Source organism: Sorex fumeus, unplaced genomic scaffold (assembly GCF_029834395.1).
Source record: "Sorex fumeus unplaced genomic scaffold, SorFum_2.1 ptg000024l, whole genome shotgun sequence".
Lineage (NCBI taxonomy): Eukaryota > Metazoa > Chordata > Mammalia > Eulipotyphla > Soricidae > Sorex > Sorex fumeus.
Genome location: NW_026606081.1, coordinates 19,952,232 through 19,975,022, shown reverse-complemented (window position 1 = coordinate 19,975,022; position 22,791 = coordinate 19,952,232). Strand labels below are relative to the sequence as shown.

At 45.6% G+C, this 22,791-nt stretch overlaps 1 protein-coding gene across 1 annotated transcript; it reads right to left on the bottom strand.

Annotated features, from left to right (window-relative positions):
• Positions 1–7,253: 7,253 nt before the first annotated feature.
• LOC130023757 (alcohol dehydrogenase E chain-like) lies at positions 7,254–22,763 on the bottom strand. The gene is made up of 9 exons (XM_056114352.1): positions 22,671–22,763; positions 18,319–18,420; positions 17,489–17,627; positions 14,151–14,238; positions 13,846–14,065; positions 11,828–12,088; positions 11,103–11,238; positions 10,160–10,298; positions 7,254–8,392 (listed from the first exon to the last, which is right to left on the bottom strand). The coding sequence occupies exons 1-9, from the start codon at positions 22,686–22,688 to the stop codon at positions 8,368–8,370; spliced, it is 1,128 nt and encodes a 375-aa protein (XP_055970327.1). The 5' UTR covers positions 22,689–22,763; the 3' UTR covers positions 7,254–8,367.
• Positions 22,764–22,791: the final 28 nt, after the last annotated feature.

Genomic DNA, 22,791 nt, shown 5'->3' with positions numbered 1-22,791 from the left:
ACAATTTTTCCTCACCAGACTCCTTACTGAACAGGTTTCTTTCCTTAGAAAGTTTTAATTTTGGAGAGTGAGGGGTGGGGGCCACACCCAGTGATTCTCAGGGGTTACTCTTGGCTCTGCACTCAGGAATTCCTCCTGGTGGTGCTTGGGGGACCAAATTGGTTGCCGGAGGTTGATCTGGGTTGGATGCATACAAGGCAAGCGCCCTCCCCGCTGTGCTGTTTTGCCCCCAAGAGTTTTCGTTTCTTCCTTTTGATTGGGGTGCACTCTCAGGCAGGAATTGGACCCGAAGCTCTGCACAGGCCAGGAATGAGTTCCAGCTCTTAAAGTACTCTCTCTGACCTTTGGGATATTTTCTTCGCAGTGGATTTTTTCTTCTTATTCTTTCCATACACTTTCCTACTCAAACACTCCTTTCAAAATACTTTTTCACTTCACATGTTACTTTAGAGAATTTCTCCTCAGGATCTTTATTCCACTGTCATTGTCACTGTTGTCCCATTGTTCATCTATTTGCTTGAGCCGGCCCAGTAACATCTCCATCGTGAGACTTGTTGTTACTGTGTTTGGCATATTGAATACATCATGGGTAGCTTGCCAGGCTTTGCCGTGTGGGTGAGATACTCTCAGTAGCTTGCCGGGCTCTTCGAAGGGATGGAGGAATTGAACCCGGCTCGGCCGGGCTGGCTGCACCCAAGGGAAATGCCCTACTGCTGTGCTATTCCTCCAGCCCACATAGTTAATAATTTTTTAATCTCAGAATTAAAACTGTGTTGTCCTGTGTGCACACAGATAACAGGAGCATATGATTCAACACAGTGCACAAGGGTAACCTGGTGCACATAGGACAACATGCTATACACAGGAGAACATGTGAACATAGGACATCGTGTTGCACACAGGACAACTTGTGCACACATGACAACATGCTGCACACAGGACAACATGCTACACACAGGATAATATGATACACATATGACAACATGGTGCACACAGGATAACATGGTAAAACGGGATAATATGGTGCACACAAGCTAACACAGCGCTCACAGGATGACACAGTACATGCAGGATAGTATGGTGCATGCAGAATACCCAGCGTGTGCAAGATGCCAGGGTCCACACCGAACCGCAGGAACAGGAAGACAGGTATGTCCACTGTTGTACCATGGAGTTCAGTACCCCAAAGTTCACTGAGGGTAGAGACCTACAGACCAGCAGAGAGGAGGAGATTGTCTCCCCAGGACAAGCTTGGGAAGAGGAGGGGGCCGAAGAACAAACATTCTAGGAAGAAAGAGCAGAGCTGGCACAAAGGATCAGGGTTCCCATGGGGGCTCACTGTTGGAGCCTGCGGGGGTGGGGAATCAGCCAGCCCATCCCAAGGGCCTTGCTGACCTTCCAAAGGGACTGAGATGATTCTCAGCAAATGAGTGACTGTCAGCTTTGCTTCTGATGCCTCCCTGCATCAGAGGGTAATAGACTGCGATGACTTTTAAGTGCTTTGAGATTGCCACAGATAAAGGGCAGATACTGAATTTGATTCACAAAGGAGTGCCCTCTTCAGGAACCTCAGTTCTTTTGTTTTAAATCTAGATCAACAAACTGGATAAAGGAAAGTGAACTTCTACCTTTAAATGTTTTGTTTTTATCAAAAAGTCTCGTAGAGACACGGACGTAGATACGACAGTGCAGTTGTACCAAGTTAGAAACTTTTATTCTTGGGGGAGTCATACTTTACTGAGCAGAGTGTTAAGAAATATACCACGGGTCATTCTATTGGTCCTTTTGTACTTATATAGTAATACCCGGGCTGGAGGGATAGCACAGCGGGTAGGGTATTTGCCTTGCATGCAGCCAACCCTACCTTCCCGGATTCAATTCTTCTGCCCCTCTTGAAGAGCTGGCAAGCTACTGAGAGTATCCTGCCCGCAGGGCAGAGCCTGGCAAGCTACCCGTGACATATTCGATATGACAAACACAGTAACAACAAGTTGCACTATGGAGATGTTACTGAGGCCGCTAGAGAAAAATCAAGGAACAACGGGAGGACAGTGCTACAGTGCTACAGTAGTAGTACCCGAGATTTTTTTTTTTTATGAACTGGTAATGTATTGAGATATAACCTCACGGAGCCTTCTAATAGGTTTTCCCAGCTTCATCTAGTTATGTACGAAGGATTCTAAGAAATGATTAACTGTTCTCTTGCTCAGATCCCCGACTTTTCCCTCAAATCAACACTTGCACCATGCAGAGCTGATCCCAACTTAATCCCAGCTAATTTATAACAAGTGTTTTTAAAGAAAATGTTTGCATTGGGAGCCAGGGAGAGAGCTCCAAGGGTCATGCATGGGGGTCAGCTCTGGACTGTAGCACATTCCCCCAAGGGTCTCCAGGGGGAGTGCAGGCAAAGGCCAGGGGTAGGTCTGAGCCACACTATGCATGACCACAAATATTTACAATTGAATCAAGAGAGGAATAGTTACAGTGTGCTAAAGACCAGACATACAGGGGCTGGAGCGATAGCACAGAGGGTAGGGCGTTTGCCTTGCACGCGGCCAACCCGGGTTTGGGTTCAATTCCCAGAAGCCCATATGGTCCCCTGAGCACTGCCAGGAGTAATTCCTGAGTGCAGAGTCAGGAGTAACCCCTGTGCATTGCCAGGTGTGACCCAAAAAGAAAAAAAAGTCCAAACATACAATGATAATTACTTTAGGAAGTAAATTTATTTCCAGCAGATACCACACAGGAAGGAATGGAGTCTCTGTGTATGCTCTATCTGCTCTTATGTCACACTCATTGGTTAAGACTCTTCCCCAAATATTCCCCAAACAGGAAAATATAAACATGCCCCCAGATATACGATTACAGCCTTAGAATGTGCAAATTACATTTAAAAATTCTCCTCCCGCCGCCCCCGCCCCATTTATTCCTGTGTGTACTCATAAGGTTCTCCAGATCAGTTCCACGGAGGCTGTTTCTCTTCACCAAGTCTCCTTCTGTGAGTGCCTCTGGGCTCAAGGAGGGCCATGGGAGAGGAGGCCCCCGCTCCCTCTGGGCAGTGTTGACTCTGGCCACGGGAATCTACAATGTCAGGACGGTTCGAATGCTGGAAGGGAATGCGACAGTTTCCAGTGAGTGACTTGTCCCCACCAGGAACAGCCTGAGCAGTCTCCTTCCTATCTATTCCGGAAAGTCCTGGTATTTTCAGCCCCTGCACATCCCTTGTGGTGATGCCCGGTTCCTATTCTCCAAGTGTGTGTCTCTAGCCAGTGTCTGGCTCTGCTGGACTGTCAGCCAGGTCCTGAGGGCTGCCCAGAGGAGAGGGCCTTCCTGATGAGAAAGGCAATAGACCAGGAGAGTGAAGGGCCGGGTGCCCAGCCTGCCATGCTCAAGCATCCAGGACTGGAGAGGTGAAAGAAGAGACCTGCTCCCCAGATGAGACACATGGAGGCTTCAGTGTGCCGCCATCCACTCGTGGTCCCTGCAGGAAGGATGTACTTGGGAGCAGACCAGATGCTACTTTGGACACCCAGTGACTGTTTCTGCAAGTTAACAATAAGTTACTAGTTCTGGGAATGGAGGGAAAGTTTATGAGTGGTCATGACAGTTAATTTTATTCTTTTCTGGCTTAAAAGCCGTGAAAGGTGTTCCTAGGACAGGGCCACGTGGCTGGCCCCAAGGTTGACCCGAGACGTGCTCCAGGGCCATCCAGAAGAGGAAGGAGAGGGAATCTCAGAGGAGGGTGCAAGAGCCCTGTTGCCTTATTTATTTTTTTTTATGTAGGAGTACTGCTATTTATTCAGCCACTGATTAAGCTGATTGGATTGGGCATGAACGCCACTTTTTTTTTCATTTTTTATAATTTTATTTATTGAATAACCGTGAGAGCAGTTACAAAGATTTCAGGTTTAAGTCTTGAAAGACTTCTACATTGCACATTTCATTCTACAATGAAACACTCGTACCTTCACCAGTGGCCAGTCTCCACCACCAAAACTCCCAGTATACCCCAATCCCAAGCCCTCCCCCTACCTGTGGGGCAGATGACATCCACCTTACTCTCTCTCTACCTTGATTACATTCAATTTTGATACCTGACCCACCATTATTATTTGGGATTTTAGCCCAACACTCGGATCTGCCAAAAAGGCAACAGTAGACAATTTGCTTTCTATTTATTTTATGAATAACAAATGATATCAATTTTGAAATTCTGAAATTTTAACAATTAAATATGGAGGGATTTCTGCCAAGACCTGCTGGGTTCTGAGATTTGTTCCTGACTCTCTGGGATCCTGGCTGTTTAGCAGCTTGATCAGGAGACAGAGAGGCCATTCGTGGGCAGTGACTTGGGGTCTCGTTGGAATGGGGAGGAAAGGGCCGACTCCACCATATCCTGTTAGCCCCTGCGTGTCTTGTCACTGAGGGCCCAAACCTGACTGTCCAATGGCCTCTGGAGGATGGCAGCCACCAAGCTGCCAAAGGGGAGTAGGCGGAGGGACAGCACCCTTTCCCCCCTGGGGTGGCCTGGCAACAGTAACCTACTGTGTGGTCTGGATGCATTTCTGCCAAAAGCCACTGGATTTTGAGATTTGTTTCTGAGTCTCTGGGATCATGGCTGTTAAGCAGCTTAATCAGGAGCCAGACAGGCCGTTCGTGGGCGATGACTTAGGGTCTCGTTGGGGTGGGGAGGAAAGGACCGGCTCCACCCCCATCCCTTGAGGCCCAAAATGTCTTGTCACTACAGGCCCAAACCTGACTGTCCAGTGGCCTCTGGAGGATTGCAGCCCCAGGACACCATGGGGGAGCAGGCGGAGGAACAGCACCATTTCCCCCGGGGTGGCCTAGACAGTAACCTACTGCGTGGTCCAGACGCATTTTTGCCAAAAGCCACTGGGTTTCGACATTTGTTTCTGAGTCTCTGGGATCATGGCCGTTAAGCAGCTTGATCAGGAGCCAGAGAGGCCGTTCATGGGTCCCTGTTGCTTTTGCCACTAAGCCTGAGCATTGGCACATTCTGGGTAATCACTGAGCTGTTCCCTCTGTTCTAGACACACCTTCAGTGGGGGGGGGGGGGGGGCGTTGCTCCGCATCTGATCCTACAAATTCTGTGTCTTGCCTCCAGCCTTGGAGGACAGACCCTCAGGACAGGGAGGCCCATTTCTTAGAGCCGGGCTGGAAGCAAGCGGGGGCCAGGCCAGCACCAACCCTGGCCCTAATTGTGCCGGGAGGTTGGAAGGGCAGCTTGTCTGCCGTTACAGTCTTAGTTTCTTTAATGAGAAACCTTAAGGGTGAGCACGATAATGATAACTATAACAGCAAAAGTAGTAACAATCCCCACGGTGCAGGGGTCTAAATAAAACACATGTAAAAGCAGCTTGAAATGGTGAAGTAGGAATTTTGTGGCATTACTGCATTATTTGGTCTGGAGCGATAGCACAGCCAGTAGGGCATTTGCCTTGCATGCAGTCCACATGGGTTTGATTCCTTCTCTCCTCTCAAAGAGCCCAGCAAGCTACCGAGAGTATTTTGCCTGCACGGCAAATATTGGCAAGCTACCTGGGGCTGGAGCGATAGCACAGTGCTAGGGCGTTTGCCTTGCACGCAACCAACATGGACGACCTGAGTTCGATTCCTCCGCCCCTCTCGGAGAGCCCGGCAAGCTACCGAGAATATCTTGCCCGTACGGCAGAGCCTGGCAAGCTACCCATGATGTATTCGATATGCCAAACACAGTAACAACAAAGTCTCCAATGGAGAAGTTACTGGACCCGCTCGAGCAAATCGATTAACAACGGGAGGACAGTGACAGTGACAGTGACCTGTCAAGTATTCGATATGCCAAACACAGAAACAAGGGTCACAATGGAGACATCACTGGGCCCGCTCGAGCAAATTGATGAACAACGAAGGATAGTGACAGTGACAATCTGTGAAGGAGGGCTCAGCATACTGATCTTGCTAGATTAAATAAACAAAACAAGATGGAAGGAGCAGGCAGTGTTACTGGGATATCCAGACTAGCCCGTGGCAGGAGGCAGAGCCCAGAGCAGAGGTACCTTTCGCCCAAATAGAGAAGCTCAAAGCCTTTACTGATTTTCTTGAAAGGCAAAACATGGTTTATCAGCTGGTCCAGGTCAAATTTCTTGATCAGGAAAAACAGCGACTAGTTTTGGAATGTCATCTCTGCTTTTCCAGCCTGCAAACAAGCACACGCGTCCTCCTGTGTGTGTGTGAGTTTCCTTCCCAGAGGGCTCTCAGCAGCGCAGAAAATAGATGTGTGTCCATCACGAGAAGCCCGGGCAGAGACATGCGTGGTGTGAAAAGGCCTTTGAGCTGGCTCCATCTCCCTGGTAGGCCAGCCAGGGTGTGGGGCCCCAAAATAGCACGGTGGGGGATATGGATGTGCAGAGAAGCCCTACAGAGAAGCCCTACGGAGAGCTGAGGGTGTATATAGGGCCCAAACAGACTCAGAGCAGAAGCAGAACGACGGTGTCTCGTGGGTTCTTTTGTCCCAGAAGATGGGCGTGGAGGGAGGTTTCCTGCCTGTGGCAGTGACCACCTGCCTGGAGTGCCCGCTGCTGAGTGGAGGAGCCTTCCCGTGTGTGATTGTCTACAGGGTCCCAGGGAGGCTGCCTCAGCCCCAGGCCTTCAGGGAGAGGAGAGAGAGGGAGGCTTGCTCTTGCCTCCACCCCAGACGGTGCCTTGTTTTGCTGCTTGGTTGGGAAGAGGCAGGCTCAGCCATAGTGGAGTAGGTGGGCGTTTGCCTTACACAAGGCTGGCCATATGTTCCCCGGGCCCCACAGGAGTGATTCCTGAGTGGAGAGTCAGGAGTCGCCCTGAGCATCACTGGGTGTGACCCCAAAAACAAAGAAACCAAACAACAACAACAAAGCTATGCCCAGGGATAGCCAGAGACAGGAAAGGCTGGACAGCACCTGGGGTCCTGGCCCTGTGGTCCTCCTGTTCCCGCTCTGAAGTGTAAGTATTTCTGCCTGCGGCCTTAGCTTATACTTGGCCATGGGAAGATGTTCCTGTTTCTCTCTGCCCTTACCCGTTCTCGGGGCCTGGGTCATCTTTGCCATTCCCTCCTCCTTCCAACCACAGCCCCTCCCGCTTTCCCATTCTGGACTCAGATCCAACCCTCGTCTGACTGTTTTCTGAGAAAATAGAAGTTCCTGAAGTTAGGAATCTTTTGTTTATTATAAAATCTGTTGATAGGGCAACAATCATATGTTCGAGACAGCAAAAAGTCCAGAAAGAACAATTTTTTTATTGCATTTGGAGACAGAGTTCAAAATACAGATCTTCCCTTGAGAGCAAGAAAGCATTAAAAATGCACACCATAAGCTTCTGTGTACTAAAAAAAAATCCAAACAAATTCTAGGGAGATAGACTTGGATTCAGAGCTGTAATTAAGAGAAATGGTTGAGCACCTGGTCCCCCAGCAAACAGACGCTTCCTGGGGTCCCGGCCACCCTGCGGCTGCTTACAGTTGCTCATTCTCATTCCTACACTTCAGCCCACTGTCTTACCTCTCAATCATCATAGACCTTATTTTCAGCTCAATGTAACAATTAAGATGATCTAATCAATAAAGCACTTCATGAGCAAAAATGCCAGATTTTCAAAATATTCTCTCAGGGATTGTTCAGTTTTCACAATTAATATCTGAACTTCATGTTTTATCATGTGAAAGCATGAAACTACTTTTATTTAAAAGAATATACATTTATATACTTATTATTTATAGAGGTGATTTACATATTCTTTTTATACTACACATTCAAATAGTAGAAAAGTATTATAAATGCTCCCTTCTAACATAGGAAATAGTAACAGTTGTCTAAAAAATTATTGCATTTGAAGTTTAAGATCCTCTCCACTTAATAAATCTGAATGTCTTCTTCCCTAGATGTACTGTTACCCATAGACTTTGGTGGATTTATAGAAAAGAAAATACAGACAATGGAAATAGAAGCAGAAAGTTTCAAATACAATTGTTCATCTTGATTACGGGAGCAAGTAGGTTACCATTAGGACATAGGGCAGCAAAGATACAAAAAAATGCAACAGGTGAAGAGAAACATCTTTGCTCAAAGGGGAAAATGACAAACTAAGAATGGCTAAGAAAGAAGTTGATCATATTTAGTTACCTGGCTGGTATTCCATCTAGCCCTCACTAAGTAAGGTCTCACACATTTTCTTGGAAAATGATTCCACATCAATCATTGATTTTGCAAAATACCCATGTGTGAATGATGACGGCGTCTTTGAAAACCAGAGTTAGTTGTGTCATTAAGAGGATGTTCCTCATGGCAGAAGGGCTAGGATGTTGCTCCCAGCAAAGGCAACTTTCGTGGGATCTCAGAACATCAGGACTGTACGGATGCTTAACAGGAAAGAGAAAATATGAAGTGCTTAACGTTGAGAGGTTGCAGAGTCTTCCAGGGGCATTTCCCAGGGGAAGGTGGCATGGACCCCCCCCCCCCCGCCCCCCCCTTCGTCTGCCAATGTCAAAAACCATCTGTGGCTCCTGGTTTCCTCCTGGGTCCCGTCCAACCTTTAGCTCAATCACACAACCTGAGCATGGATGTGGTTAGGCTTCGCTCTATACTAGCATCGTCACTAAAAGCGTGAGAGCCATGGTGCTCAGTGGGCTGACATGTAATGAGTTCTTGCGGTTGGTCACACATTTCATCACTCAACTTAAACAAGTACCGTCTAGGACTTCTACTATTATTTCCACTTCAGAGGTCAGACACTGAGATACTGAGAGCAGTACCTTGCTCCAGGTCATACATCTGAGTGTGGCTGCAGTAGTTAAATACAAAGTTGCACAAATTATAATTGATGGGTAACCCGGGTAATCTGACTGAAAGAATGAAAATTTAATAAAGACCATATAAATATGGTCTATTATAAGGAACTTAAAGGTTTAATAGAGCTTGATAAAGAATTTTCTTTTTCTTTTTTTAGCTTTTTTGGTCACACCCAGCAATACTTAGGGGGTTGCTCCTGACTGTGTACTCAGGAATTACTCTTGGTGGTGCTCGGGACACCGTGTCAGGCAAACTTGCTACCCTCTGTACTATGACCCCAGTTCCGATAAAGAACTTCTTGAGAAGTCTAGAAGCAGATAGTAAAGGTGTTTGAATTGTTCTCTAACAATTAATTTATTATCTCTAGTTTATTCTTGGGAAGATCAGAAACATAACCCCAGCTGAGAGATAATTAGGCTGGTATTTTTATGGTATTTTTCAGGTGAGGGGCTGTTCAGGTGGTGTTTAGGAGGCCTGGGCAATTGTTGGCTGATTGGGAAGGTGGTTCAGTTCGAGGCTGAGATGTGATGCTGCTTGGGCGGGCCTGTGTGCCAGGAATTTCCTGGACCACCTGATGGTGCTTTGGGACTTCTGGGGCTCAGGAGCTGCAGCTGATGGTTCCAGGGAAGGTGGTGCTGGGACCATGTGGTGCTGTTGGACCCAGGCTGGGTGCATGCCTCGCTGATGCCTTAACTGCTGCACTCTCTCCCGCCCTGAAATTTCTGTCAACTTTCCCCTATACACACATAGTTTCTCCTATACACTCATATCAAAGACTTGGGGTTTTATTGTAGAGAGGAGTTTGTGTTTTCAATTCTAGAACCCGGGTAACTTTTTAAAAATGGCATCACTGATTTTTTTGAATTTACTTAACCATCCCTTAATGATAAATTTTCTGATTTCTATATTTTTATGTTATAATAACTAATGTTTGAGAGAAAATATATTCACTCACATTTCTTTATCCTTGCAGACTAGATTTCCAGGCATAAAATTGCTTTAACAAAGGATATAGGTGTTCTGGTTGAATTTCTGATGCAAATAACAAAACTGCCTTGTAAGAAGGATGTTACTTGCATATTTGAGAGGCTAGAATACCTCCTTTTTCCTAAATTCCTTCCTGATGTATAGTGTTCAGTTCCTCCGCCCCTCTCGGAGAGCTCGGCAAGCTACCAAGAGTATCTCGCCCGCTCGACAGAACCTGGCAAGCTACCTGTGACGTATTTGATATGCCAAGCACAGTAACAACAGGTCTCATGATGGAGACGTTACTGGGCCCGCTCGAACAAATCGATGAACAATGGGAGGACCAAGACTGAGTTTCCTGAATAGTTTACCTCTTTCCAGAATGAAGCAGCTCAAATCCTTCATTTATTTTTTCAAAAGGTAAAACATGGGTTATTAACGAATCCATCGAAAACTTCTTAGCCATAAAATCTTCAACAAGTTTTGGGACAGAATCTCTACTCTTAAAGCCTGTTTGGGTGAAATGATACCATTGTTAGATTCTGAGAGGGGGATGAGTGTAGAATTTCTAAGGGAGATTTCTAGTAGTATTGACATGAAGTTTATAAAAGGTGCTACAAGCCACATGTACCTATTTGTTGAAGCTGATAAATAACCTGCTCAAATACCCTTTTCTGGTGCTTTGACATGGTTCTTATTCGCCCTACATAACCTCAACCTAGATCCTCAAGTATTTGTCCTTTTTACAGAGAAATTATAGCAGACATGGTTATTCCCAGAGTCAAGGAGCAAATTCAGACAGATCTGGTCAATGTGTGGACATGGGTTAGAATGATGTGTTTCCTGGGCTTGCTTGTTCCTGATGTTTCTGGTGCGAGAGCTCACTGTCAGTGACATTAGCCTTGTTAGCTTATGGGGGTGCCAGGCTAGTCTGTCTCATGATCTTTTGTGCTAATTACTCAACTAGTTGATTTAAGGTGGAATTTATCTGTCTATTTATTTAAATTTTAGTTTTTAAACCATGTTTCCTTTAAAAACCTGGTATTGTCACTTTATCTTATTTTTTTGGCTTTTCAGATCACACCTGGTTAGGCCCAGGGGTTACTCCTGGTTCTGCACTCAGAAATCACTCCTGGAGATGCCTGGGGCACCATATGGGGAGCTGGGAATCGAAACTGGGTTGGGTGTGTGCAAGGCAAACACGCTACCTGCTGTGCAATAGCAATAGCTCCAGCCCATGGTCTTGTCACTTGTTAAGGGAAAGAAGTCCCGAGGTTTTACTATAAAATTCGCCCCTCATGCTTAACCACATACCACCAAAGAGAGCTCCTTTCCACGTGCGTCCCGTCAGCAACAGCATGGGGTTCAGAGAAAGCATCTCTGACTTAGGAGCCACTCCAACAATGACGCTTACTCCATATGAGTCCTGACAGCACATCAGGGCAGCCATCTGGGGTAAAACGAACATGTCACACTGACGGGGAAAGACTTTGGGTATGTGGAGAGAGGAGAGCATTTTTGGGTCTCTAAAGCCAGTAGCTCCGACAATAGGAAATGTCTGGGAGATACTGTCTGGCTTTTGTTTCGATGATGCTGGGATCTCAACTTAGTGCTCACACATGCAGGATCACTCAACAGGTGATCCACCTACCCAGAAAATATTTTATAAGTGAGACAATGGATGAACAAATTTTGGTGAACTTAATTCTTATTTACAACTATCATCACAAACATAAAAATATCCACAGATTCTGTTTCTACAATTAAAGGTAGTGCTTTTCATCACATGTCTCTCAGCTAATCAGTGAGTTCAGTCATTTTTTAAAATTTTTCATTAAAGAATATTGTGAACTCAGTACTTTGAATCAGGTATTGTACTATCTAACAGCAGTTCTATCATCATTCCCCCCTCATGTCCACTGTTTTTATAGGACCCACCCTCAGCAATGTTCAGTGGTCCATCCTGGGATGGTTTGCTTGAGGGTTAGTTGCCTGGACAGGAAATGTTTAGGAGCCGCTTGGCATTTTCTGGTTCTTACCATGGTGTCGTGCCGACCAATGACTTCAAAGGAAAAGTCTACACCTCCTCCACTCATCTCCTTCAGCACCTCCTGAATGGGTTTCTGGAAGTCCATTGGGCTGATGCACTCGGTGGCACCCACCTCTTGGGCCTTTGCAAATTTGTCTTTGTTGATATCTATTCCGATGATCCTGGCTGCCCCCGCTACTTTACAGCCCATCACAACGGACAGACCAACTCCCCCAAGACCAAACACGGCGCAGGTAGAGCCTGGAGTGACCTGATTGACAGAAAACAAAGATGAACTAAGAAATGATTGATAGAAAGTTCCCAAGTTAAATTAAATTCCATTACCTCACCAGCCATCAGGAGCACCTAAGATTTAGGTTCTGCAGCCTGCTGTCACAACCTTTGTAGACTTCTGTTCCTTTCTTTAAGTGGCTTGAACTATATGGTTGGTTCTAGGGCTTTGTTGGACATTAGACTCCTCTATGGAACTTTAAAACATCAATGCTCAGGTCTTAGCCCATCTGCAATTCAACTAGAACTCTACAGGTGAGGCCCTAGGGAACCCTTATGGATGCCCAAACTGAATTGTATTTCAGTTCTAAATGTGAGGGATCCCCCCCACCCATGAAACTTCAGTGATGTTAGGAGCTAGCTTTTATGGCAAACACACACCAACATCATTTGGGATGTGTTGGGGACCTTTGTGCTGGAGACAGTTTCGCTCAGTCTTCTTCAAAGGCTTTGGAAAGCCCAGTAGCTGTGGCCACACACAGAGCAGAAATTAGGGGAGGTAGAGTTACTCTCAGCCTGGAGCAATCCTGCCATGTCACTGGAAGAGAGGAGGTCTCTGTAAGGATCTAAGAGACAGCCTGAGAGCAATAAGACCTGAGGGGTCTTCATTTCTCCTTGCCAAAGTGCATGTTGAAGAGGAATGTAGTGGGGAGTGGTCCTGATTTTAATTGGAATTACCCTTGGTTTTGGGTCTGTGTGAGGCTGTCCTTTCACCTGTTGAAACAAATGTGACAGCCACATAGGGACTTTTTCCTGTCCACAAACAGTTGGGGATTCCAGTGGTTAAGTTTACCTCCATTAGACTGCCAAGGGACGAGGGGTGGTCTTAGTAAACTGTGTCTTTAATTTGTTAGTCATCGGTGTGGATAAATATTCTTTTCATCTCACGTCATCATCCTCTGGAGTTCTATTTACTGTTAACCTCTTTGAAAAAGCTTGTGAATGATGCGTATAGGTGCAGGTAAATAGGGGTTAGGGTTAGTGTGCACAGGAGCTTTGACAGATGGGTTCTCATGCTAACCAATTGTGAGCTTTGGAGCAAATGACTGTCTGTACCTCAGTTCCACAAAGTCACAAAGTGAAGAAATACGAGAAGAGAAGACTTTAAGTTTTGTCCTTGCAATATATTGCTTCTGGAGTGTGTATTTGTGAGTGTGACAGTATACGTGCATACGTGTTCATGTGAGTGTGGCAGGGAGAAAAGGGAACAGTGAACCTCCCTAATTAATGAAATAAACGTGAGCTGGGTTACTGATCTGCCCTTCCTCATAGGGCTGAGTGGGGGGGTGTGTTGGTGCTGTTGGGCCTGGATGTGTTCTGGGGAGGCTTTGTAGTCCACTACTGATTTTAGTTCTTCCGGCATTGTGGAATAGAAACTCCTCTGAATTGGCACGTTCCGTTCCTGCAGTTTTGCAGCCTCAGAAATCAGCAGCCCCTTCCAGACCTGTGGGACCATGAAGTGATGCTAATGCTTAGTGATCCCATAGAGAGCAAGTTTAGAATAATATTGGAGGTCATCACCTCTTGAGACTTTCTTAACGCTAATCTGCCACCAACTTCATTCTCCCAGAGATCACTTGTTTCCTGAATCTGTGAGTACACCCATGCTGTTACGGGGGCCAGGGAGAGCCCCTGGAAATTGAGGTGGCTATGCTCTGATGATCTTGTGATTAATTGCTTTCCTTCTGTTTCCTGATAATTCACATGTAACTGAATTATTACCCATGTCATTCCTACCTTGGCAACTTTGGTGGCAGACCCGTATCCGGTAGAAAACCCACAGCCAATGAGACAGACTTTGTCCAGCGGGGAGGCAGCATTGATTTTGGCCACTGCGCATTCTTGCACCACTGTGTACTGGGAGAAGGTGCTGGTGCCTAAGAAGTGGTTGATGGGCTTCCCTCTGCAGGTGAACCTGGTGGTCCCGTCTTCCATGGTCCCACTCGGATTGGAAATGCTAGGAATACACACAGGCTGTGAGACAGGAGCATTCTCCACAAGCAAATTCACTTTCTCTAGGGGGTTGAATATTGGAAACGTACCTATTTTTCAAGCAGAAGTTGCCTTCTGGGTGCTTGCAGACCTTGCACGTTCCACACTGGGGAAGAAACACCGGGATGACTTTATCACCTGGAGAGGTAGAAATGAAACTTTTGTTCAGTGCTTAACCAGAAAGGACTAAGGGTGTGCTCAGAGCTTCTCAGGGCCTGTCATTGTGCAAAGTCTGTAGAGATAGGATGTGCCCACATGTGACTGGTTCTTGCTCTGCCACTGATCCTTGGAGGACTTGCCATGCCCTTGAATACTCCCAAGGGGCGGGGGGAAATGGCATGAATTTAATATTTTTTTCTTTAGTCGCACCCAGCGATGCTCAGGGTGTAATTCCTGATTCTGTGCTCAGAAATTACTCCTGGCAGCACTTAGGGGACTGTATGGGATGCCAGAAACTGAACCCATGTTACAGCATGCAAGGCAATACTGTATCTGCTGTGCTCCTGCTCAGGTAACAGGTGTGAATTTTTAAGAGCTTCACTGAGTAATCTTTTTTTTCCTGCGCTTGTTCCCATGGTGTTATATAAAGCTTCCCATTTAACACAGTGATAGCAAGGACTATCCTCAGTTGATGCTGGCATGAATCTGGGTTGTAAATAGTCACCTTCATTCCGTCAGGTATTGCATTTGTAACAGTTTGGAATATAGAGAAAAGGGGAAGTTGACATCTATTTCTTAGCTTGGCTTATTAACTGTGCTTCTCTTCATTACAAAATAATCACTTAAGAGCTTTTTAAAGGAAAAATCCCAAAGAATTCAAAGAAATTCCTTTGAAAACTCCAAGTCTTAATAATGAGCTTGTCAGAACAGCAGACCAATGGAACAGAGTTGAATATACTGACATCTGCCCCCAAACATATGATCACCTAATCTTTGATAAAGGAGCAAGAAATGTGAAGTGGAGTAAAGAAAGCCTTTTTATCAAATGGTGCTGGCAAAACTGGACGGCTACATGCAAAAAAATGGGCTCAGATCTCTGCCTAACACCATGTACAAAAGTAAGATCAAAATGGATTAAAGACCTCAACATCAGACCGGAATCCATAAGGTACACTGAAGACAAAGTCGGCAAAACCCTCCATGACATTGAAGCTAATGGTGTCTTCAAAGATGTCACGCCACTGGCTAAGCAAGTGAAAACAGAGATAGACAAGTGGGACTATCTTAAACTAAGAAGCTTCTGCATCTCAAAAGAAACAGTGACCAAAATACAAAGACAATGCACAGAATGGGAAAGGATATTCACCAAATACACATCCGACAAGGGGTTGATATCAAGAATATACAAAGTACTGGTTGAACTACACGAGAAGAAAATATCCAACCCTATCAGAAAATGGGGCGACAAAATGAACAGAAACTTCATCAAAGATAAAATCCAAATGGCTAAAATACACATGAGAAAATGCTCTACATCATTAATCATCAGGGAGATGCAAATCAAAACAACAATGAGATATCATTTTACGCCACAGAGACTGGCCCATATCCAAAAGAACAAAAGCAATCAGTGCTGGTGCGGATGTGGTGAGAAAGGGACCCTTCTTCACTGCTGGTGGGAATGTCGACTGGTTCAGCCCTTCTGAGAAACAGTATGGACGATTCTCAAAAAACTAGAAATTGAGCTCCCATTTGACCCAGCAATTCCACTCCTGGGAATATACCCCGGAGAGGCAAAAAAGTATAGTCGAAGTGACATCTGCAGTTGTCTGTTCATTGCAGCACTGTTTACAATAGCCAGAATCTGGAAAAAACCTGAGTGCCCAAGACAGATGACTGGTTAAAGAAGCTTTGGTACATCTACACAATGGAATACTATGTAGCTGTCAGAAAGGATGAAGTCATGAAATTTACATACAAGTGGTACTACATGGAAAGTACCATGCTAAATGAAATGAGTCAGAAAGAGAGGGATAGATATAGAAAGATTGTATTCATCTGGGGAACATAAAGTAACAAAATAGGAGATTAACACCCAAGAATAGCCGAGATAAATACCAGGAGGATTACTCCATGGCCCCGAGGACAGCCGCACACGCTAGGGGAAAAGGCAGCTCAGATAGAGAAGGGAGCACCAAATAAAGGGTGTTGGGAGGTTCCTCTCAGGATGGGAAATGCGTGATGAGAGTAGACTATAGTCCGAACAAGATTGCCACTCAATGTCTCTTTTGCAAACCACAGCACTCAAAAGGAGAGAGATAACGGAGGGGAATGCCCTGCCACAGTGGTAGGGTGGGATGGCGGGATGGGGGTGGGAGGGATACTGGGACTGGTGGTGGTGGAGAATGGGCACTGGTGGAGGGATGGGTATTCGATCATTGTATAACTGAAACCCAAGCACAAAAATTTGTAAGTCTACAACTGTACCTCATAATGTTTAACTAATAAAAAAAAATAATGAGCTTGTCACTTTCTTTTAAGGTATAAATTTATTTTCAAATATAGCTGATAATTTGTGAGTAATCTATTTTTCTTGCTATGATGGAAAGTAAGGGTGTCACTGATAGTTTGTTGCTAACTAAGGCAATACTAAGGAACTCAACCCGTACCATTAATTTTGTTATGTCTGTACACAAATTACCAATAGGTAGTAGTTCAGACTCACTAAATTCATTCTAATTTTTTAGATTTAAACATAATCTTTTCTATATCCACAACTCAGAGGAATGTTTGGGCATAGCATTTAATACACAAACTTTGTATGGAGACGATGATGGTACAGGCATTTTCTGTCTATTCATCGTTTTCCTCTGATCTCTAAAAATATTCATCTCATTTAAGCATGCCAAGTGAACTGAGTTGGAAGAGGAACAGACTGATCTCCCTCATACTGGGATATAAAGAGATGTAGTGAGAAAGTGATAAGTGCCCAAAGGAACTGAATTTGAGAACTGGTCGAGAGAAACAAGTTTCCCGTGGAAGGGGGGGGGCGTTATGGGGGCAGGGGACAGGATGGGGTAAGTGACCTTGAGGAGGGGCAGTAGAGGGCCTGGGGACAGGACAGGGCGGGGTGGGGGAAGTGGCCCTGTGAGGGTCAGGTGCTGGACATTGCTCCACAGTATCCTCAACCTCGGCGATGAAATGGAAAGAGCTTTCAGCATCTGTATCTGTGTCTGTATAAAGCGACTGAGAGTAGCACACAATCAGATATAGACAACTTTGTCCCCAGCTCTCTAGCCCTGGCTGGGGCAGCCACAGTGGCCTTGCGGCAGCCCTCCTGCGTAGCTGGGCGCCCTGGGGCGTGACTCAGCAGCGAGGTTTCTGTGTCCAGCCGTCTCGTGTGGGCTGCTGGGAGCTGGAGGACTGGGGGACAGTGGAGTTTCTGTACCTGGTTTGACGCTCGTCACACCTTCTCCGACGCTCTCCACAATGCCGGCACCCTCATGGCCCAGGACTGCGGGAAGTGGTGTGGAAAGGGAGCCGGCCTTGGCATGGTCATCTGTGCGACAGATCCCTGTGGCCACCATCTGCAGGGGAGGAGGGGGACTGGACTTGCAGTGAGGCAGGCGACAGCCCTTGGACGGGTGGAACAGAACCAGTTTCTTAACATCGGGTGCCTTAAGAGGCTTTTTTTTTTTTGACGGGAATGGGTGATTATTATTACCTTAACCATCACTTCTCTTCCCAAAGACAGAAAGGTCCATGTTGTTCCAAGATTATTTAACCTAAAACTTTCATTTCTGGAATTAAATAGTACTAGAGGCTACTACAATGGTCAGGCTGCAGGCTTGGCAGGGACCTGGCTGTTGCTCCAATCCCGGGGCCCCAGGGTCTCTGAAATCAAGGTGATCAGCATGGCAGGTGGCTCGGATAATCCCCGGCACTGCTGGGTCCCAGCCCCATTGCGTCCTCAAGCCTTGCTTGGAACTGAGACTCGGTTGCTGAGACTCACTGTGGCACCTCCAGCCTCCTGAGCACGGCTTGGAAGGCCCCACCACAAAAGCATCTAATAATGAAATTTTCGTTATTTCCAGTTTTATTATTTTATAAAAATTGTTTCTGTTGTAGTGCTTGGGGGTGATGCTCAGGAGTTACATGGATCTAGGGGTCAAATCCAGGCCCGCACAGGATCAGGGCACATCACCACAGAGTCTCATTCCTCATCCTCAGAAATGCTTTTTTAAACTAAAATTAAACAGAAACGGTGAAACGTTTTACCTTAATACGAACTTCATGAGCCTTAGGGGGTGCGACCTCCACCTCCTCGATGGCAAACGGCTTCTTCAGCTCCCAGAGCACAGCGGCCTTGCACTTGATGACCTGCAAGTAAACAGTGGACGATCCCAGTCCTTCCCCACTTCTAATATAGGGACTGTGTTTTTAGGGTCATCTTATGTGGAACATGTATTACAAGACAGGTACTGAGCAAGTCCATAGACACAAACCACTTTGGAAGAAAAACATGGAAAGCAGTAGGATATGTCATTTATCCATAGCTATAGACTTGCACATGAAGCTCCAATCACCATTATTTCGCTTAGATTCAGTGACTGTTCACTTTTTTTAAGTGTTTAATTAATTAATTTATTTTTCTTCTTATATTTATTTGTTGAATCACTGTGGGAAAAGTTACAAAGCTTTCAGTTTTAAGACTAGGTCATACAATGATCAAACACCTTTCTCTTCACCAGTATTCAATTTTCATCCAATATACCCCCAAAGAACCCCAATATATCCCCTCCCACCCCTCCCAATCAAAGCATGTGAGGCAGATGATTTCTACTTAACTTTTCTCTACAGCACAGCGGTAGGGCGTTTGCCTTGCACGCAGCCAACATGGCCGACCCGACTTTGATTCCTCCGCCCCTCTCAGAGAGCCTGGCAAGCTACCGAGAGTATCTCGCCCGCACGGCAGAGCCTGGCAAGCTCACCGTGACATATTCGATATACCAAACACAGTAACAACAAAGTCTCCAATGGAGACGTTACTGGGCCCGCTCGAGCAAATCAACAACAACGGGAGGGCCTTTACTTTTTACTTTACATTGGTTACATTCATTATTTTGACAAAAGATGCACCATTATTGTTTAGAATTTCCCCGCCCCCCCCAACAATCAGAATTGCTGAAAAGGCATTGTGAAATACTTTGTCTTCTATAGCTGGTTATGAGAATCATATAATGTCGTGTGGCCGCTATTGTGGCTGCGTCGATTTTGAATTTCTGCAAAGAGCCAGATAATTACGAGATTGGTTTCTGTGCATCTGGTGTTATGGCTGTGCTGGAGAGCCGCTCGTGGGGGGCAACCTGTGACCTCGGTAGGGCGTGAAGGACGAGCCGGTACTACCCCCCTTCCCATGAGATTGCAGTTGCCCTGTCACCACTAGCTCATACCTGGCTTTCCTATAAGCTCCGAGGCAGCGGTCATCTTGCTGCTGGGGGGGAAAGGCGGAAGAAAGAAACACCCTTTCCCTCCCAGGGAGGCATGGCGCCATAGTTTAACACATGGTCTATTCACTTTTTTGCCACAAGCTGCCAGTCTCTGGACTAAGTCCTTTTGCCTCTGGAGCCATGGCTGAGCCAGAGTCGCTCGTGGGAGGCACCTCATGACCTAGGTAGGGCGTGAAGGATGAGCCGGTACCTTCCCCCTTCCCATGCGACTGCAGTTGCCCTGTCACCGCCAGCTCTTACCTGGTTTCCCAATAAGCTCTGAAGTGGTGGCCACTTTGCTACTGGGGGGTGAGGGAGGCGGAAGGGAGCAACACCCTTTCCCTCCCTGGGAAGCATGGCACCGTAGTTTAACACATGGTGCATTCACTTTTCTGCCACAAGCTGCCGGGCTCCTGATTAAGTCCTTTTGCCTCTGGAACCATGGCCGTGCCGAAAAGCCGTGCCGAAAAGCAACTCGTGACCTTGGTAGGGCATGAAGGTCGAGCCGGTACCACCCCACTTCCCATGAGCCTGCAGTTGCCCCGTCACCACCGGCTCATACCTGGCTTTCCAATAAGCTCTGAGGTGGCGGCCACCTTGCTGTTGGGGGTGAGGGGGAAGGCAGAAGGGAGAAACACCCTTTCCCTCCCGAGGAGGCATGGCACTGTAGTTTAATGCATGGTCCATTCAGTTTTCTGCATGCTGCTGAGCTCTGGATTAAGTCCTTTTGCCTCTGGAGCCATGGTCATGCTGGAGAGCTACTGGGGGGGAGGGGTCAACTCTTGACCTCGGTAGGGCGTGAGGATGAGCCAGTACCGCCTCCCTACCCATAAGACTGCAGTTGCCCCCTCACTGCTGGTCCTACCTGGCTTTCCAATTAGCTCTGAGGCGGTGGTCACCTTGTATGCGGTCCAGATGCATTTCTACCAAAAGCCACTGGGTTTCGAGATTTGTTTCTGAGTCTCTGGGATCATGGCCATTAATCAGCTTGATCAGGAGCCAGAGCAACCACCTGTAGGCGGTGACTCAGGATCTCGTTGGGATGGGAAGGAAAAGGCTGGTTCCACCCCCATCTGGTGAGGCCCTGCGTGTCTCGTCAATGCAGGCCCCAGCCTGACTGTCCAGTGACCTCTGGGGGATGGCAGTCACCGGGCCACCTGGGGGGAACAGGCCAAGGCAAGAAACCTATTCCCACCTGGATTGGCCCAGCACCAGTAACCTACTGCAGGAACAGGCTGCATTTCTACCAAAAGCCTTTGGGTTCCAAGATTTGTTTCTGAGTCTCTGGGATCATGGCCGTTAAGCAGTTCGATCAGTAACCAGAGAGGCCATGCCTCCAATTATAGATGAGCTAGAGGTGGTTTGTGGGTGTGTCTCCCACATACCTAACTTTTGGCCGCTTACTTTCTTGGTAAACTTTGTCCCAAGTTTTTGGGGTCTGGCCAAAGGCACAGAAGCAATTTTGGGGTATTTGAAAGTCTGACGGTGCCATCAGGCTGCTGATGCATTCGCCTCACAGGTACAGATTGACCAGCTGGTGGCACCATATCCCCAGTTACTGTTCACTCTTTTTCTCTGTTCTGTGCTTCTGCCAAGCAATCTTTTTGTTTTGTTTTGTTTTTATTTTGGGGTTATATCCAGCAGAACTCAGAGCTTATTCCTGGCTCTCTGTTCAGGAATCAACTCCTGGTTGGCCGGGGACCGTGTCGGGTACCAGGGATCAAACCTGGGTCAGCTCTATGAAAGGTAGCACCCTACTTGCTCTGATGTGACTCCAGCCCGTCTGCTCAAATCTGATCGGGCGGTTTGTCCACAGAGCCTGACTTTCACTGTAGTGAGAGACGAACCAAAAAAAAGTGAATAATAATAGAAATAATGATAACACTGAGTAACATCATTGAATAGTTTCCATGCACCAAGCACTTTCCTAAGTGCTTTTATCAGTTTACCAAATCCTCAAATATGTTCTAGTAGTCTTACGACTTCTAGCATTTGCAGAAAATAGAATCTAGGAAGGGTGAATATAAATGGTGTGTTTCATTATTGATGTTTTACCTGAGGTGTGAGAATTGGTTGCCAATGATTTATTATTCTCACCAAGACTTTTGATGTACTCTTGGAAAGAAAGGATTTTGGAGACCAAACTGAGTTTTAGTGGATTTATCTCTTTCCTAACTTTGATGTTTATCTTTGTTATTAATTCAATTAAAATGTAATATGCCATTGTAATGTCAACCTGTAACAAATAAAAAAGTGGAAAATGAAAATCATAATTGGCTAACCATATGATCTCCAAGAATTTTATTGCTAAAGCTCCTATAAGGTATGCTGTACTACAGAGTGTACAGAAATCTCAGATTCTTGAAATTGATTTATGGAAGGCGTTGCATTTTGTGACTATATAATCAACCCACTGGAAACAATTCTAGTAACTTTCTTGACTGTACATACCAGTTTGCACACATGGTACAAATAAATGTGAATCCACAGAATAGTTTGAACCAAGTAACTCTGTCCTTAGCTAATAATTCATTTAAAGCTAGTCATTATCAATTTTTTAAAGTATTCGCTTTTGTATGGAGGAGAAACTATTTTAGAGGGTTTCTACTGAAATCTTCTGGATTGTGTCACAATCACATATTGACCTTGGTTTGCTTAACTTGGATTCCAGTTATTTCAGATGAGTTTGCCTTTTGTAAGACATTTCACATTCAAGTTCAAAAGGCCTTTCAAGGTCCACTGAATCAAATTCTTCTCATGGAGTTTTCATCAGACTTTAGTTTTCGTTGCTAATAATAATATTGATGATTACAATGAGTAAAACATTTAAATTATATTTCTCAACTTTATTAGAAATGTTTGTAACTTTATATTTACAAGTTACCTTTGACAGACTTTAAGCATCACAACGCATTTAATATGAGAATTTAAGACTTCATAGTATAGATATATATTTTTTGTGAAAGCTATTTCAGTTGCAATTAAATATATACTTTCTGTCATAACATATGTTTTATGTTATAGTTCCATTATTATTGTTTCTATGTTAGACATGAGATTTAAATGAGACATTTAAGATGATATCTTCTTTTATATTATACTAATAAAAATACTTTTCCCCAAATAAAGATTTGTGCTTACTTTTCCTGCTGTGCTCATGTTTTTGGTTCTTTGCTGGTGAATTCTTGCCACGTCTTGCCACGTTTCTGCTGGAGTCTATAGAGTAGATTTATTGCACAGGGATTTTATATGCTTGAGTAAC

Excerpts from the sequence above, each read along its gene's own strand:
- LOC130023757 (XM_056114352.1), bottom strand. Across the intron at positions 12,089-13,845 it reads CTGCCACCAAAGTTGCCAAG|GTCACTCCAGGCTCTACCTG; the intron begins GTAGGAATGACA and ends TCTGTCAATCAG. Across the intron at positions 11,239-11,827 it reads TTGGTCGGCACGACACCATG|ATGGCTGCCCTGATGTGCTG; the intron begins GTAAGAACCAGA and ends GTTTTACCCCAG.